Source organism: Vicugna pacos, chromosome 16 (assembly GCF_048564905.1).
Source record: "Vicugna pacos chromosome 16, VicPac4, whole genome shotgun sequence".
In the NCBI taxonomy this organism is placed as follows: domain Eukaryota; kingdom Metazoa; phylum Chordata; class Mammalia; order Artiodactyla; family Camelidae; genus Vicugna; species Vicugna pacos.
The window spans coordinates 10,769,878-10,786,558 of NC_133002.1; the positions used below are offsets into that span (position 1 = coordinate 10,769,878).

Below are 16,681 nucleotides of genomic sequence, written 5' to 3' on the forward strand. Positions count from 1 at the left end.
GACGGATAAAAAATTCTTTTAAAGGCTTATTGAGGTATAATTTACATATCAACATTTACTTAAAGAAAGTGAGTTTTAGTAAATTTATACAGGTGTGCAAATATCACCACAATCCAGCTTTTTGCTTGTCTGTTTTCGTTTTAAGCAGGATAAAATTTTAAGTAACTGCTAGAGGTCTTAAGGGGCTCCCACCTTTCCGGGAAAACGCTTAGATTTTGTTCAAAAACAATTTTAATTGCGCCCAGCTGTTCGCGTGTCTTAATGGGAACAGATGGCTCCAACCTCCAGTTTCCCCCGGGGAGCCCTTTCGTTTCTGCATCGTAGTTTTGAGGCCTTGGCGTATATTCACTTTGCAAGCCCCAGGTTCCGGTCGCGCACGGGTCGAGCCACGGGGTGTGAGCCGCGCGGGCCGCCGTAGTCAGCTGCTGCGAGCAGGAAGTGTCCGAGGAGCGGGCGGAGACTGCACCATGGCCCCGGACCCCTGGTGAGCCCCGGGTGAGGGCGGCCGCGCTTCCGGGGAGTGGGCGTCGCTGGGCTCTGGGGCTGAAGGCTTTTCGGGGTGAGGGGAGGGAGAGCGAGGACCCTTCGCTTGCTGTCGGGGCGGGGTGGGGGAAGTTAAAGACCTTTGCCGCACCCTGCCACTCTTAGTCCTTACAGGGGTCGCCGGGGCTGGAAACCGGGTGGACCTTGGGGAGCTGCGTTCCAGGGACGAAATCTCTGAGCATTCCTTTAAGCCCTTCTCGGCTGCATCTCCCAGATTTCCCGCCCATCCTGGCTGTGAAGCTGGCTGATGCAGGCTTCCCTGAACTGTGAAAATGACGTCGAAGTAACCTTTTTGTGGAATGCCAGTCTGTCTGGTGAACCTCCGTATTTCACAGGTGGAGAAACCGAGGTTCAGAATCCATGGTCACCAGCCAGTTAGTAACCAGCTGGCTCTAGAATCTAGGTCCTGTAGGCCCTTCAAAAAACTTACAGGAATCTGGGAGGGAAATTGTGCATTAGTTGATAACGCATTTTACTATTACCTGAGTTAGTATCCTGAAGCCTGATTCTGTGGCAGCCACTTCCGCAGTAAAACAATGAAAAACCTATAAGGGTCTTTTATTTCAACAATTAAACCCCGAGGACTGAATGATGAAAGACACAAATTCTGATCCCAAGGAACGTATTGCAATAGCATATCGGACTTGAGCTTTTTGTTTGCTAATTAAAAACAGTATAGCTCTATAAAATTCTTTTTGGCGAATATGTCTCATGTTAGTACTTCTAATATCGTTTATAATTGTTTAAGTTGCCGACAGTCTGGATACTGAGAGAGTAACTTTGCAGGGTGAAAGTTAGCACTGCTTGGGACCTAATTATCTGGGCCAATGGCGTATTTGATTTAACAGTGGTCGCCCCCACCCCCCCGCCAAACACCCCAATAGAAAGTTTAGAAAATACTGAATATTCACAGAGAAAAAAAACTTTAACTCTGTCATTTGGAATAATTGCCATTACTGATTTTTAAAATGAATTTATTACTTTGTATAATATGTGTGTATATATGTGTATACATACACACACACCCATATATTTTTACAAAACAACATATCTCCATATCACTAAATATTCATCGAAAACACAGTTTTTATGGTGCTTAATAGTGCATCATATGAATGATCATGATTTAATCACGCCCCTTTTGTACTTTTTTTTAAAAAAATAGAAGGGTTTTTTTGGTTTTACTTTTTAATATTGCAAAGACTGCTTCTTTGTTCCATTTCTTATTTCCTTGGCTCACTCCCTGGAAGTGGAACTACTGGATCCAAGGGTATGAACATTTTTAAGGCCCTTGATACATACGGTTTAGTTGCCCTCCACTTCCTGGAAGCTAACGCCCTCATTTTACACATGAGGTAGGAAATAAAGCTCAAAGCCCACATTATCAATTTAGATTGGTGAAAGCTATCAGCGAACCCCAGGCATCTTCCACAGTTAATGTTGAAAAAGCATAATTTTTCCTGTTACTCTCAAGTAGTTTGACTTAGCAGCTTTCTCATTTGTGGAAAGTGAAACAACAGGGGAATTATTCTGTGCTTAGATCAGCTTCCTTGCAAGGAAGGTTGCAGATCAGGAGAGCAGAAAGGAGTCTGAAGTAGGGTTTTGAAAAACTTATAAAAACAGACTTGACTACAGCTTTGCCCTCGTGCTGTTGAAAATCATGGGTTGATTCTTCGCTCCTAAGTAGCATTTTTAAGGTTTGGAAATGGAATATAGCTGTTACTGTTTTAATGGCATGTCAGAGCAAGTGGTAAGCTCACTGTGTGATAGAAATAGCTAGTGATTACCATCTCTGAATGGCTTCTTTGCTAAAGTTAATCACTTTACCACTAGGGCAACTTATTTGTTGATAATATACCATTTCTGTAAAAATTATGGTTAAACCTTAATAGTTTTATATTCTGGTTAGACTTTTTTGGGGGAGGGGTCTATTAAAAATGTTATTATGGAAGGTAAAAAATAAAGAATAGTATAGTAAGTTTATACTCATCACCCAATTTCTGTAATTATCAACATTCTGCCATTCTTTTTTCCTTAGAGGTTAATTTATGCTTTTATTTGCCAGTATAACCTAATTACAATGGCTTGCAAGCTTTTTTGACCTAAAAAATATATTTTATGTCACAGTCCAACAAGTACACACACACACATATGTATACACGTGTACATAACTAAAACAGAAGTTTTGCCAAAACTGTCTACCCTAACACTAAGTGTTCTTCTGCCACATGGGGAGTTTAGATGGTAAGTGTGTAAATTTCCAGAGCTCCCAAGTGAGAGAAATTACTGTTGGCCGAGGAGCTCAGACCTGATAAAAGCTGGGCCAAGAGGTCCTAACCTGGACGGACCCACAAGGTCAAAGCACGCCTCTCTCTCGGACAAGAGGGAGGAGCATGTTCTAGAGCCGAAGGACAGCACAAGGAACAAGCCAGGGTGGAGGGAGGGAAGTGAGCCTGACATGTTCGGCCAAGTGGCGGCCTGGGTAGGAGGGTCTAAGATGGCAGAGACAAGTGGAAGCTAGCTCCTGCAGAGCCTGGAAGAGCAGAATAATAAGATTAGACTTTTTAGAAGAGACTCTTAGAGCTACAGGGGATGCTTTTGCATTGTGTGTTGTACCTTACTACTCATTTTCATACGCATGGTCTGGGGCCACAGAGCCAGACCTAAGAGCCTCTTTTCATAGAGGACAGTATGGAGGGAAAAAGGGGAAATGTGGCAAAGCTGGGACCAGGCAGGACCCGATTTTCCTTATCAGCCTCCCTCCTATTTCCTTAATTACGTATTGTCTTGTTATTGCCTGCTCTTTTTGGGTATACTTGAGTACATATATATATACAGATATATGCATGTATATATACACACGTATATATGAATGATGCCACTTTAAAGTGATGAGCTGTTAAGGATCCTAACTCATTGGATCCGTATGAAATTTAAAATGTAAAGCTCTTAGCATAGGACCTGGCCCAGATCAGTTACTCAAGTTGTTAGTCGTAGCTACAATTACTATGGTAAGATGCCTAAGGGAACCGATTGGAGATAGTTTTTTCCTTCATTCATAAAGACATTTGCCAAGTTCCCCCAGCATTCAAGTGATACGTGGGAGTTCAAAGATGTTAAGAAATGGATTGTTTTTTTTTTCAAGCAAAAATTGCAATATTAGGTCAAACAACAGCTTTTCCTTTTTTTTTTTTTTACTGGGACAGCCCTGGAAAACACATTCTTTGTTTGCACAGTCCCTGCACTTGAGGAGAGATGAGATGTGTATACACACAAGTATTTTCTGTAAAACAAAGTAAAAAGACTAACCAAAGGGAAAAATAAGGGACTCGAGGTTTCCTTGTGAATCCTTCAAAGCCCCCAACACTGGAATAACAGATAGAAACTCGGGGCGTGCTTTGAGAGAGTTCTGGAAAGCCCAGAGACGAGGTGACTGTGTCCTGTGTCCCCAGAGCCCGGTGGTGTGGGGGAAACAAGGTGCCACTGTGTGTAGCTGCTCCCGGGCGGCCACCTGGCCGGCTTCCTCACCCGGCCCGCCACTCTCCGGCCCGCTTTGTTTTCCTTCTGAGCACGCCTCCACACCTGACACACCATGTTTTGGTTTGTTTTATGCCTTTCTCCCTCCACTAAACTCCTGGAAAGCAGGGCCTTTGTCCATTTTGCCCACTGCTTATTCTCCGGGGCCGGGGGCCGTGCTCGGCCCGAGGAGGCCCCCCCGGAGAGTCTGGGCTGTCTGGCGTCCCAGCGGCAGGAGGGCGCGGTGGTCAGGGCACGGGCTTAGGGCCAGGCAGCCTTGCCTAGCAGCTGGTGGTACCCATCGGGCAAGCCGAGCTGCCTCCTTGTGCCTGGTTTTCTCATGCGTACGAGGGGGGTGGTAACCCACCTCCCAGTGTTCTTGTGTGGGGTTAGTGAGTTAGAAACGACGCACTGAGAATCGAGCCTGGCTCATAGTAAGTGCCATTCAGCACGTGTGGCCATTACTGCTGCTACTACCATTCTCGCTACTACCATTCTCCCTTCCTGTTCCTGTTCTGCAGAAATTTCCTTTAAAGAACCTTCAGCATTTTTCTCCCTTTATGATTTGATGCAGGTTCTCCACGTACGATTCCACTTGCCAAATTGCACAAGAGATAGCGGAGAAAATTCAACAACGAAATCAGTATGAAAGAAATGGTGAAAATACAACCAAGGTAAGACCAGGAGAGAATTAGTACTTCACGTGATTTGTTTAAGCTCTGAGGTCTGAAAACCCTCCCCTTCCTGAGGCTGTGTGTGTGTGTGTGAGTGAATATTGGCTTATGTGCTTACGAATGATGAATTGACATTACAACCAATCAGTTAATAGTTATTTAATCACTGAGATTAAGTGAAGTGTCTATTTAATTTCTCCTGTTTTACCTTAAATTTTCTCTTAATTTTATTGTCTGGTTTCAGGGTTGGTATACTTTCCCCCAGATGGTAAGTCTTTTAGGCTTTGCAGGGTGAGAGGCCAAGTTCTCACCTCTTTGAGTATCCATTCTCGACAAAAGGATAAGTGTTGTTTTTTTTCCTTTTTTTTTTTACATTTTAAAATGTACAAATCATCCTTAGCTTAGAGGCTGTTTTTTTTTTTTAAAAAAAAACAGTGGTGGGATATGGCAAGGAAATAGATTTTTTAGGAAATCAATGAGTCCATGCCAATATCTTTGATTCTAATCCAACACCTCAGGGTTCTTTGTAACGTCCCCATTCCAAATTACTGTTTTCCTTTTCCTGCAGTGAGAACCCAAGTTTCCAAAAGCATTGATAGATTTTTGCTCGTTTGGTCTCTCTTACAGTTTATAGAAAATAGTTTCAGAATTCATAGCACCACTACGAATACTAAGTAAAGTTTGAGTTTGTGTCTTTTTTTTTTTTTCTGAGAGTGTCCCACTAAGGCTACTGAGGTTATTCTGTTTTAAAGTTGTTAGAATTGATGCTTTTTTTTTCTGTGTCTTATTCTCTCCTTTGTCATTTTCAGGGTTTGCTTTTTTCCCTAACCTTGCCGATTTAATTTTAAATATCCAAACTGTTTACATTGTTCATAATTCAAAATTTGCCCTCTTACAAAGTTATACTCAAAGTCTTCTTCCCATCCTACTCTTTTCCATGCCTTTTTCACCTACTTCTTAGAGGTCACCTATTTAAATTAATTTCTCATTTATTCTTCTTGTGTTACTTTTTGCAGAAATAAGCCTGTGTGTGTGTGTGTGTTCTCATTTCTCTTCCTCTAACATGAAAGTTACTCCTTTGTATCTTGTCTTTTTCACTTAATATATCACAGAAATCCCTCCAATTCATTGAGATCTTTGTTCTTCTTCAGGGCTGTATGCTACTCTGTTGTGTATACCCTAGTTCATTACTCGGTCTCCTAAGAACGGGCATTTAGATTGTTTCCAGTCTGCTGCTGTTATAAATAATGCTGCAATAAATAGCTTTGTGATTTTATTTTTGTATTTGTGGAGGTTCTTTTATTTATTTTTTCAGATTTAACTTTATCTCATTTTTTTGGTATATATTTTTATTGAAGTATAGTCAGTCTATAATGTGTCAATTTCTGGTGTACAGCATAATGCTTCAGTCATACATGAATATGAATATATTCATTTTCACATTCTTTTTCACCATAAGTTACTACAAGATATTGAATATAGTTTCCTGTGCTATACAGTATGAACTTGTTGTTTATTTTATGTATATTAGTATCTACAAATCTCAAACTCCCAATTAATCCCTTCCCACCTCTTTCCCCGCTGGTAACCATAAGTTTGTTTCTATGTCTGTGAGTCTGTTTCTGTTTTGTTAATAAGTTCCTTTGTCCTTTTTTTTTTTTTTTTTTTTAGATTCCACATGTGAGTGATCTCATATGGTATTTTTCTTTCTCTTTCTGGCTTACTTCACTTAGAATGACGATCTCCAGGTCCATCCATGTTGCTGCAAATGACATTATTTTATTATTTTTTTATGGCTGAATAGTATTTGTGGAAGTTCTTTTAAGGGTGAATTCTCAGAACCAGGACACGTGTGATTTTTTTTTTTCTTCCACTCATTGCCAAATTCCCCTCCAGAGGGGCTGTCACCTTTGGCACCCTGCCTGCAGTGCTTCTTCACAGCCTGGCCAGTAGAGGGTGTTGTTGTTCTTCTGAATTTTTGCCAGCCTGTTAAGTGAGATAAAATATTTTAATGTAGTTTCATTTCATTTATTTTTAACTGAAATGTAATTGATTTACAATATTATATTAGTTTCAGGTATACAACATACTGGTTCGATACTTTTGTACATCACAAAATGATCAACAGGATAATTCTAGTTATCATTTGTCACCGTACAAAGTTATTACAGTGTTACTGACTGTGTTCCCAATGCTGTACATTACATCTTCATGACTTATTTATTTTATAACTGGGAGTTTAAACTCCCTGACCTTCCAGTGTAGTTTTAAAGTTGCATTTTTCATATTATGAATCGAATGAAGTATGTTTTCACTTACTTAAGCCCTATATGTATGTATTCTGTGAACAAACTTCTTGTCTTTTGCCCATTTTTCTATTGGATTGTTTGTCTTTTTAATCTTTAAGAGCTCCTCATATATGAGGGAGATTAGCTCTTTGTGATATACTGTAATTATTTCCTCTCCTTTATCATTTGTTGTTTGACTTTGCCTTTGGTATCTCCTGTCATGTGAAAGTATTTTTCTTTTTTAATGAAGTTGACAATTTTTAATCACCTCTGTGTTTTAACTCATAGCTTTTGCTGCTTATGGTTATAAAGGAATTTATTCCTGGTTTCTTCTAGCAAATGTATGGTTTCTTTTTTTACATTTAGATCTCTTGATCCATTTAACCAGAATCATCTTCTTGGATCGTTAGATTGTTAGATTATTTCTAATTATAAATGAGTTTTCAGTGTGGCTGAAATATTGCCTAGATTAGAATAAATTCCTCAATGTAGGCTTTCTGGATTTAGGTTGTATAAAATTTTAAGCATTTTGGAAATGTCTCAGAATTACATTTCTATACCAGTTCTGATTATCTTTACAAAATCCTTCTCACTCAGGTGAAAGTATATAATAGTTTAATATGGATTTTTTGGATCACTTATGCCTTTGAACATCTTTTTGTATATCTATTGGATATTTGTATTTCTTCCTTTATGAATTGCCTGCTATATATATGTCATATATATATATCCTTAACCTAACTTATTTCTTAATTTCAAAGTGTTCTTTAAATATATGTTTAAGTGTATTAAGCTTTGATCTGGCATATTTGGTACAAGCATTTTTTGTATTAATTTGGATTTTGACTTTGCAAATGACTTTTTAAAAAAACATATACTTGTTTTTAAATTTTATTTGAAATTATCAGTATTTTTATTTATGGCCTTTTCTTGTAGAAGAGGAGATAATGCTTTAGAAGGGCCTTTCACACCCAGAGGGTATAGAAATATTTTGCCTAATTATCTAAATTTTCTTTAACTTTCCTCCTGTTTTTAATTTTTTTTAAAACACATACATTTTTATAATATTTGAAATATATTTTGTGTACTCTAGGCATCTAATTTTTCCCATTTGCTAAATTATTAATTCCCTTCCCCCCCAAGATATGAAATATTCCTTATTTCATTCACTGAATTTTTATACAACTACACTGTTTCTGAAACTTCTCTTCTGTTGCACCAGGGAAGCCATTGATAAGTGCCAGCATTGTACTCCTGTAGTTTTGTGTAAAGATTTAATATCTATTTGTTTAAGGCCCCCTTTGTTACACATATCCATGATCTTTCTATATTTCCTTTCATTTATCCTCCTTTAAGAGTAATTTGCATAGCTTCATTGAAAAGAATTTTGTACCTCGGTTATCATCTCTTCTCCTGTAGGAAAGCTCCACATGGGATTTTGAATAAATGTATAGTGTATTTGTAGATTTAATTGGGAAGCTGTTACACTTTCGCAATTTTGAGTGTTTCCTTTTACTCATTCCTTCAGCAATATTTCCTGCAGTTACTATATGCCAGGCACTGTGCTAGATATTTTAAAGATTTTATTGATATTGTTAATGATGTTTAAAAATAATTTTAAAACTTCTCCCTGGCTGTTACTTGGATTTAGGAATGCCCTGGATTTTTTCACTTTGGGATTGATCACCATCCTGAAATCTTTACCTGTTTCTAGTCATCTTTCAGTTGATCCTCTTCACTGTCCCAAATAGACTATTATCAATCTGCAGATAATGAGAATTTCACCTCCTTTCCAGCCCTTATGTATTTCTTTAACTTGTCTAATTGCATTGGTTAGAACTTCTAGAGCGCAGTTAAATAGTATTACAGTTATGGCAGTACTCACCCATTCTTACTTTTCTTTCTTTTTGTTTTTAATTAACTTCCCCCATGCTGTATTAGTCGTGTGTTTATTCTGTCTTTAGTAATTAACACCATTAGCTTTATTATTAGATTTTCTAACATCAAACTATTCTTAAATTACTCGGATAAATTTTACTTGGGGATGGTATGTTGTCTTTTTTTAAAAAAATGTGTTTCTTTTTTGGGGGCAGTGGGGAGGTAATTATGTTTGTTTATTTATTTATTTAAATAGAGGTCCTGGGGAATGAACCCAGGACCTTGTGCATGCTAAGCACGCCCTCTTCCACTGAGCTATACCCTGCCCCCATTGTTGTCATTTTTAATGTAATTCTGAATTTGTGTCGCTAATATTTTTAAAGACTTTTACATTTATAATCCTTAAGGGAGATGGACAAGTGGTTTCCTTTTTTCTCTTATCTGTCAGTGTATCTGTAGGGTTGTGTTTGCTTACAATATGAAGTAGGCTTTCCATCATTTTCTGTGCTTTGGAAAACTTCTGATAAATTATTGTGATGGAAGTTCTTTCCTGATTATGAAAGTAATCATTTTCCTATAAAATACTAAGAAATCCCACTACTTAGAGATAACCACCCTTGACGTTTTGATGTGTTTAGTTCCCAGGTGACTTCTCTCTGTGTGAGTGTGACTTGGTTTCTTTTTCTTTTAATAAATTATGGTGGATATCTTACTATGTTAACCACTTTAGATTTCAGTCATACTTTTTAATGGCTACATACTCTTTCACCTGTTGAATGCTTTTGGCCTTGAATTTTGTAGACTCTTCTTAGACCTGGTGTGTGTGTGTGTAAGTGTGTAAGAATATGTGTTGTGCCTTTTTTGTTTGTCTATTTTACTCTTTACTTCTTGAATGAGGAGGGATCTGCCTTCCTTGGCGTTCTCCCATGAACACTGTGGGTGGTTTTTCCGTGGTTCCCAGAGGTATTACAATAGTTAGGGTTAGACTTTCCTTGGCTGCTGATACCTTGGAGTGTGTAGCCCTTGGCCAGCCTCTGATGTTCTGCTGTATTTTCCTTATCGGGACCCTGCTAATCTAAGGAGAGAGCCCCTGCTTCTGCTGCCGTTGTGTAATTGCTCCTTTGAACAAGGTAGCAAGTGAAACCTGGGATATTCTGCCTTTTTAAACATATCTCTGATTGCATTCATAGGTGACTGTGTTTACTTGACATGGGTAGTTTTATTTTTCATATTTTTAAAGTCCTGGGAGGCTTTCTCCCCACCCCTCCACCGATCCTTTAAGGTGGCACTTAGAGTCACAAACAAAAATTGACTCGGGGTTTGTGAATTGGAGAAAATTGATGCGCTCCTGGAGAGTCACATGAGGTTGAAACTGCTTTTTATACAAGAGGAGCGTTAACTGCTATGAAACTTGTAATGAGTTATGAGTACCCCAGTGTGTTTAGAGTATACTGGCCAGGATGGCAGTGGGACCTGACATCTTGTTCTTTGAAGCATGGCTGAGGGAACGGTTGGGTTTTTACTGGTGAACAAAGACTGGGGGGATGCAGTTCCCTGCATGGCTCCGAGGTGGACAAACAGGATCAAAGGGTGGGTGCTCAGGGGACAGAAGTCAGCTGATTGTGAGAGCAAAGTGAGTTTCCAGTCAGTGTCAGGATTCAGGTCTGGACTGGCTTACCACCTGGTCAGGTTGTACAGTGTCTGGACCAGGTGACTGGTAAGAATCTATATGAAAAAAAAAAATTCCATACAAGCCCAAGGTTGTTGTCGGGAGGCTCAGCGTCCCTTCCAGCCCACCCTTGGTGGAATCATAGTGTGAAAAGCAGCGTTTACATGCTATGTGGCGGCGATCTCACACCTCTGGACTGGCATACTTAGGCTGTGTTCTTTTCTTTTCAGCTTACCGTGACAATCAGAGCTTTGTTGCAGAAACTGAAGGAAAAGATCGCCCTTTTGAAGGACTTATTGCTAAGAGCTGTGTCAACACATCAGATGTATCCATGTAAACATTTCCACCTCTTTCTAGAGTGGGAGGAAAAGCAGTCTTATTTTAAGAAAGGAAGGAATCTGGGCCACCCAGATTTTTCCACAGCTTGAGGAAGACCTGATTTCCCAAATATTGCCTGTAATCTAGATTTCTATTTTAAGTGCCTGTTACATGTTTTACAGTGAATATGCTGGCGAAGCAAGACATGCTGCGGGAATTAACTTAGTTCGGTGTAGCTTTCACAGTGCAGGAAGCGCGTGCTTTCTGTCAACACCACGTTTACGCAGAGCCCTGCACGGCTACCTGTCTGGCCTGCCTTGAAGGTGGTCCACAGTTGCCGCTCCAACGGGAGGACATCCACGATGCTTCTAAGCTGTGCTTCTGCGTCTGCAGTTCCCAGGGTTTTGAATGGTTCATTTTCTTTTTTTGAGAGGCCAGTACCCGTAGAAACCATGCATTCCCTGCCCCCACCCACCAGTTATACAGATTGTTGAAATGTGACTTCTTTGCCTAATTGTTCCAGAGGTCCAGACACTACCCTTGGTTTTGGAGTTTCGGGGGTGTGGGGGTGGGAGGCACTTGCATGAAGCAAGTTGTGCCGTCACTTCAACCTCCCACTGCCAATGTCAAGTATTAAAATCTTTTCTTTTAGGGGAAGGGTATAGCTCAGTGGTAGAGCTTATCCTTAGCATGCACGAGGTCCCGGGTTCTATCCCCAGTGCCTCCACTAAAATGAATAAATAAACCTAGTTACCTCCACCAACCAATAAATAAATAGTAAGTAATCTTTAAAATATATTTTTCTTTAGAAGTTCAGAATCTGATCAGTTTAGGAAAATGCATGTGACCTGTTACGTAAACTGATCCTTTAAACCCAAGGTTATATTGATTTGAAAACAAACCTCAAACTGGTCCCCTTTATCATTCCTTTTCATTGTCAGTAGTTTGTACCAAAGACCCCTACTTTGATCTTCCAGGAAATAGTTGTTACTGCCTAATTTTAAACATGGGAAAATGTGGGAATATAGCTTTTCAGATAAAACAATAGAAGATGTTTTAAAAAAATATTTTTTTCTCCAAGAATAACCCCTTCATGTCACCAGGGATGTTGGTTTAGATTAGTTGCATGATTTCCAATATTCAGTTATTAACTCACTAAGGTTTCAGGTAAAAGTTTAATTTCAGTGGACAAGTGGGGCCTTATTTTTAACACAATTGGAGTACTCTGATACATTTAGTTTGTAACTGCATAATCGGTGTAACCATCTACACGGATCTAGTATCATTTGTTACTGCACAGTCTTAAAAATCCGTTAAGTCTTACTATATAGACCTCAGATGGTTTCATTTGGCAGGGCTGTTTTCTCCACTTTCAGTACTGAGTGCTTGGACGTCTCCACGTGGGATCAAGGTGTTAATGTTCCCTAAATCATAAGTGTTAGAAATGTAGCTAAATATTGTTTCATAGTATAATACTAATAACTGTATTTGCTAACAGGTAACTGATATAGGCAAGAAAGAGATAAATTAATGGCTTTTACTTTTTCTCTGTTAATTTCTGCTAGTTCCTAATTACAGGTGTATAATTGTAGTAAGTCAAGAGTAATAATTGACTTTGTTCTTCTGAATGTCTGCAGTCTGACCATCTTTTGAAATCTCATAGACTCTGGTTTTTTGGTGATCTATGAACTTGCTGAATTAAGCACCAAGCGTTTAAAAACACCAAACAGAGCTGTTAATTTAAATGCATTATGAAAATATTTAAGGACCTTAATGTGAATAATTTAGAATTTCCTAAGAGAACTCAAAAACTCAAGTGGAATATAGCCACTTTCTTTAAAATTCTGTTTTTCTTCCCCAAATAATTCGGTCTGTTTCTACCAGAACTGCAACCAATACTAGGAATGGTGTTCAGATAACCCACCACACGGGGGCGCTCGCAAACCTCTGTATTTTCAGGGAGACCATTTCTTTTGATCAAATGAAAAGGTGGAGGTAGCATCTATTTTACAAAGGCCTCTATTTAATTCTCCTCTTCTTCACATCTTCCTTTTCCCTGACCTACCTCTTCCTAAACACTGAAAGTAATTCTGTGACAGTTATCCTCCAGATTTAAGATGTATCAGATAGCAACCCATCAGACCCAGTAACCTCGTATTATTAATTTGTTTTGGTGGTTCTCATCCTCCTTTACAAAAAAGGAATTGAGGCCAGGTTGAAACTGCACCTCAGGTCACAGATGGACTTGAAAAGAGAGTACAGCATTCAAGCAGAAGAATTTTTTTTTTTTAACCCTGAGAAGAATCTTTAAGAGCTTAAGTAACTTGCCCAGAACCCCACAGCTGAGAAACAGAAAGCCAGGATTCCAGTGCAGGGCTGTCTGGACCCAACACCGGTTGTTTAAAAGCTGAATTCTCCTCTAGTAGATAGAATACAGTCCACTCTGACCCAGCATGTCTTCAGCTAGAATTCCCTATTACTTGGCACGTTGCTGTAATTCCAGGACAAATCCTGTTTATAATGCAAATCCTCAAGACCCTTCTTAATCATCAGAAAGATTAAACAGTGTTCACTGTGGTTTATTAGGTATACTTTATGATGTTGTAATTCTTAGAAAAATTTTTGTCCATAAATCGCCAGTAGAGTGACTTTTTAATCCTTTTTCTGGAGGCATAATTAATGTTGGGTGACTTTTTTAATGTGGGTATTTGAATAACACATTTCCTAACCGTGTTGGGTAGTTGAGAGTTTATGGTACTTTATTGAATAAATTTATGCCTCTCTGCATTCGTGAAGTTTTCCAAAGAACACTAGGAGTTGCCAGAAAGATAAGTCCTATGAAAATGCCTTCCAAACAATTAAATTCAGGGAGGTTAAGCATAAGATGTTAGTGCTCTTTCCTGAAAAAGGATTTTTCTTTGGCAGGAATAAATGTGAAATTAAAATGGAAGTGGCGTGCTTTTGAACCGGTTAGCTTGCAGTTTGTAATTCAGAGTCCCACAGCCAGAGAGTTTAAAATTGCTAGAAAACATTAAGTTCTGTTCACAGTGCTTCTTGGAGATGGAGATTATAATGGCCTCACCATCTGAGAAAAGGTGTGTGCTGCCGGAGGCTGCCTGTGAAGTTTAGGTCTTCACTAACATTATTCGCAGCGTTGGCTTCATATGAAGCTTCTTGTCTTACTGGGTTTTTCAAAGGCAGCTCTTGTAGTACATTAAAGAGAACTCAGAAAATCTCCTTAAAAGGGGTTCAGCATTAAAAGGTATTTTGGTCTTTGGAGAAGTCCAGTAGAAATAAATTTTTAAAATCTATAAATAACTCTGCACCCTTTTGTATTTTGGGGGGAAAAGAGACGGGTAGACAGGTAAATGGCTGGAGAGATGCTGCAGTCACCGTGTAACAAACCCGGAGGAACGTAGGTGTGGAGAGGCCAGCTGGATAGATTTTTGGGATAGCTGAAGGTGAAGTGGTTCTCAGACCCTGTGGGTGTCCAGGACAGTTTCCCTGGTGGCTTCTAGGAGGAGAAAGATGAGGACAAGACCATCTTTGTGTCAGAAATTTTCTGACTTATAGTCCATGACATGGTTCTGTCTAGTTTGGGATGTTAAAATTAAAATCTCCCTGCTTTTCACTGATAGTAAAATTAGATGGTAGTTTTTGTCTATTGTGGTTTTACAAATGTCCACACATGGCAAAATGTATAGTTAGTATACAGAAAGCCGCCTCCCGGTTTGTTGGAAATAGTTCTGCTCTGTGATATCCAGGAGTCTGGGCACCGTTGATGTGCTGAGAACAACGTGGGCTTTGGCTCCAGGCAGAACTGAGGCTGAAGACCAGCTCTGCTGCTTCCCCAAGGCCGGAGAGCTGTTTAGCCTTGCTTGACCTTAGTTTTGCTACCTGCAAAGTAGGAGTAATCGGACTTGCTTTCAGGTTGTTGTGAAGGCTGAAGAAAATATAAAGCCTCTCTCCAGACTAGCCCCCCCTAGAATTGTGGGTGTTGAATGAAAGGTGTTTATCGACACTTACTAACTGTGTAACCGTGGGCAAGTTATTTAACTTCTTTGTACCTTGTTTTCTTGTTTGTGAAATAGGGCTAAAATTACACCTGGTCTGTAGGATTGTCAGGAGGATTAAATTATGTGTCTAGAAGGCGCAAGCGTTCCTCGAGGATTAGCTGCTACTTATTATTTTATCATTGCTAAAATGACAGCTGCCATTGAGAATTTACAGGTACTCCTTTTGTGGAGTTTATGGTCACATGAGGAGGTTATATCAAAGCACACAGATAATGATGGTATTCAAGTACGACTTGCAAAATGTGATCAGTGCTTTGAGGAAGGTAAGGACCTGGCCTGGTACATAATAGATACTCAGTAGAGTTTGTTAATTTAAAGTAAAATAAAATAAGAGTTGAAGTGCTGTGTGAGCCAGAAAAATCTTCTGGTCTCTAGGACCTTAAGCTTCCTTGGTTATTCACCAGGCTGGTGGAAGAGGAGGTCCCAGCCCCGTCCACTGACTGTGTGCCCAGTTATCTGCTTGTCCTCGTACCCTGTCCTCGCTTCCCCTCACTGTCTTGAGTCCACATCCATGCGATGTGATCCTCCCTGGACGATTCTTTGACCTCTTGTTAACGACATCTGTAGAGTGTGCAGTGCAGAGGGCTGTTCAGGTACCTTCTCTACACACCCCCCGCCCTGCTTCTCCCTATGCTCTGTTCTCTCCATAGATTAAAATAAAAACAAGGAGGTAGAGGGAGTGCTCCTAACTGGTTAGTTTTCCTGGATTTACAGGGAGTCTCTGGGAATATTCTGAATTAGTATTACCAGTTACCGTTTTTAACAGGATGCTAAGAAGTGGCAGAGGGAAGTGAGCAGTACTGGGGGCCTCAGGGAGGAGGCGCCCCTGGAACGTGAGGTGGTCAAGCCGAGCACCAGGTGGTGGAAGAGCCCTGACCTTGAGCGGAGAGGGCCGGAATCTAGCCCGTTAATGCCATGACCAGTGTGTGCTGGCCACGCGGGGCCCTGGTTTCCTGGGCAGAACAAGAGAATCGGGTTAGGGGTCTCAGACCTCCTCTGCCATCAGCTGTTTGTGGTTTTGTTCTCCAGTCACCAGTCTTCTGAACATGATCACCAAGTGTTACTGCTCTTAAAACTGATGTTCTCTGTTAGTTTATTCTTAATCAGTTTAAATCTAGTGTCTGGTCAATTAAAAAACTTGCCTTTATAGTTTCTATTATAAAAAGTACCTATACACTTTATTTATTTTACATTATTTTTATTTTATGTATATTTTAGTTATTTATTCTACCTCCACACTTCTTATTTTTGCCAGTGGCTTCTCTCTCTCCCTCATCCCTGTCCTGGTCCATCCTGTTCATAACAGACAGTGCTGGTGGTTGGCACCTGTCATCACAGACTTTCCTAGGCATGAACGAATATACCTGTCAATGTGAAATGCTTCTGATTTCAGAGGGCCATACTATACATGTGGTTCTGAAACTTTTTGTTAATTAGCGTATTAGAGAGTCAGAGTCCAAAGCAATATTCGATGGAAAGCCAGTCCCCCTCACACCCTAATCCCCAGTTCCCTCTCTTTAGGGGCAGTTGTTTGTATCCTTCCAGAAATTTTCTCTGTATATACAAACATAAATGTCTTTGGTTTTTTAAAAATTCTTTTTTGTAGGATTTTTTTTGGGGGGGAGAGGTAATAAGATTTATTTATTATTAAAATTTTTAAAACATTAAAATTTTTTTTTTAATTTTAATTTTTAACGGAGGTATGGGGAATTGAACCCA

The 16,681-nt window shown here is 39.7% G+C and overlaps 1 protein-coding gene across 1 annotated transcript in view; it reads left to right on the forward strand.

Moving 5' to 3' along the window:
* Positions 1-16,681, forward strand: part of STX8 (syntaxin 8) — a 207,277-nt gene that overhangs the window by 290 nt on the left and 190,306 nt on the right. Inside the window, exons 2-4 of the mRNA XM_072940631.1 lie at positions 358-484; positions 4,634-4,733; positions 10,799-10,893. Coding sequence (XP_072796732.1) covers positions 468-484; positions 4,634-4,733; positions 10,799-10,893 — 212 coding nt within the window. The 5' untranslated portion in view covers positions 358-467. The remainder of the gene's footprint in view (positions 1-357; positions 485-4,633; positions 4,734-10,798; positions 10,894-16,681) is intronic.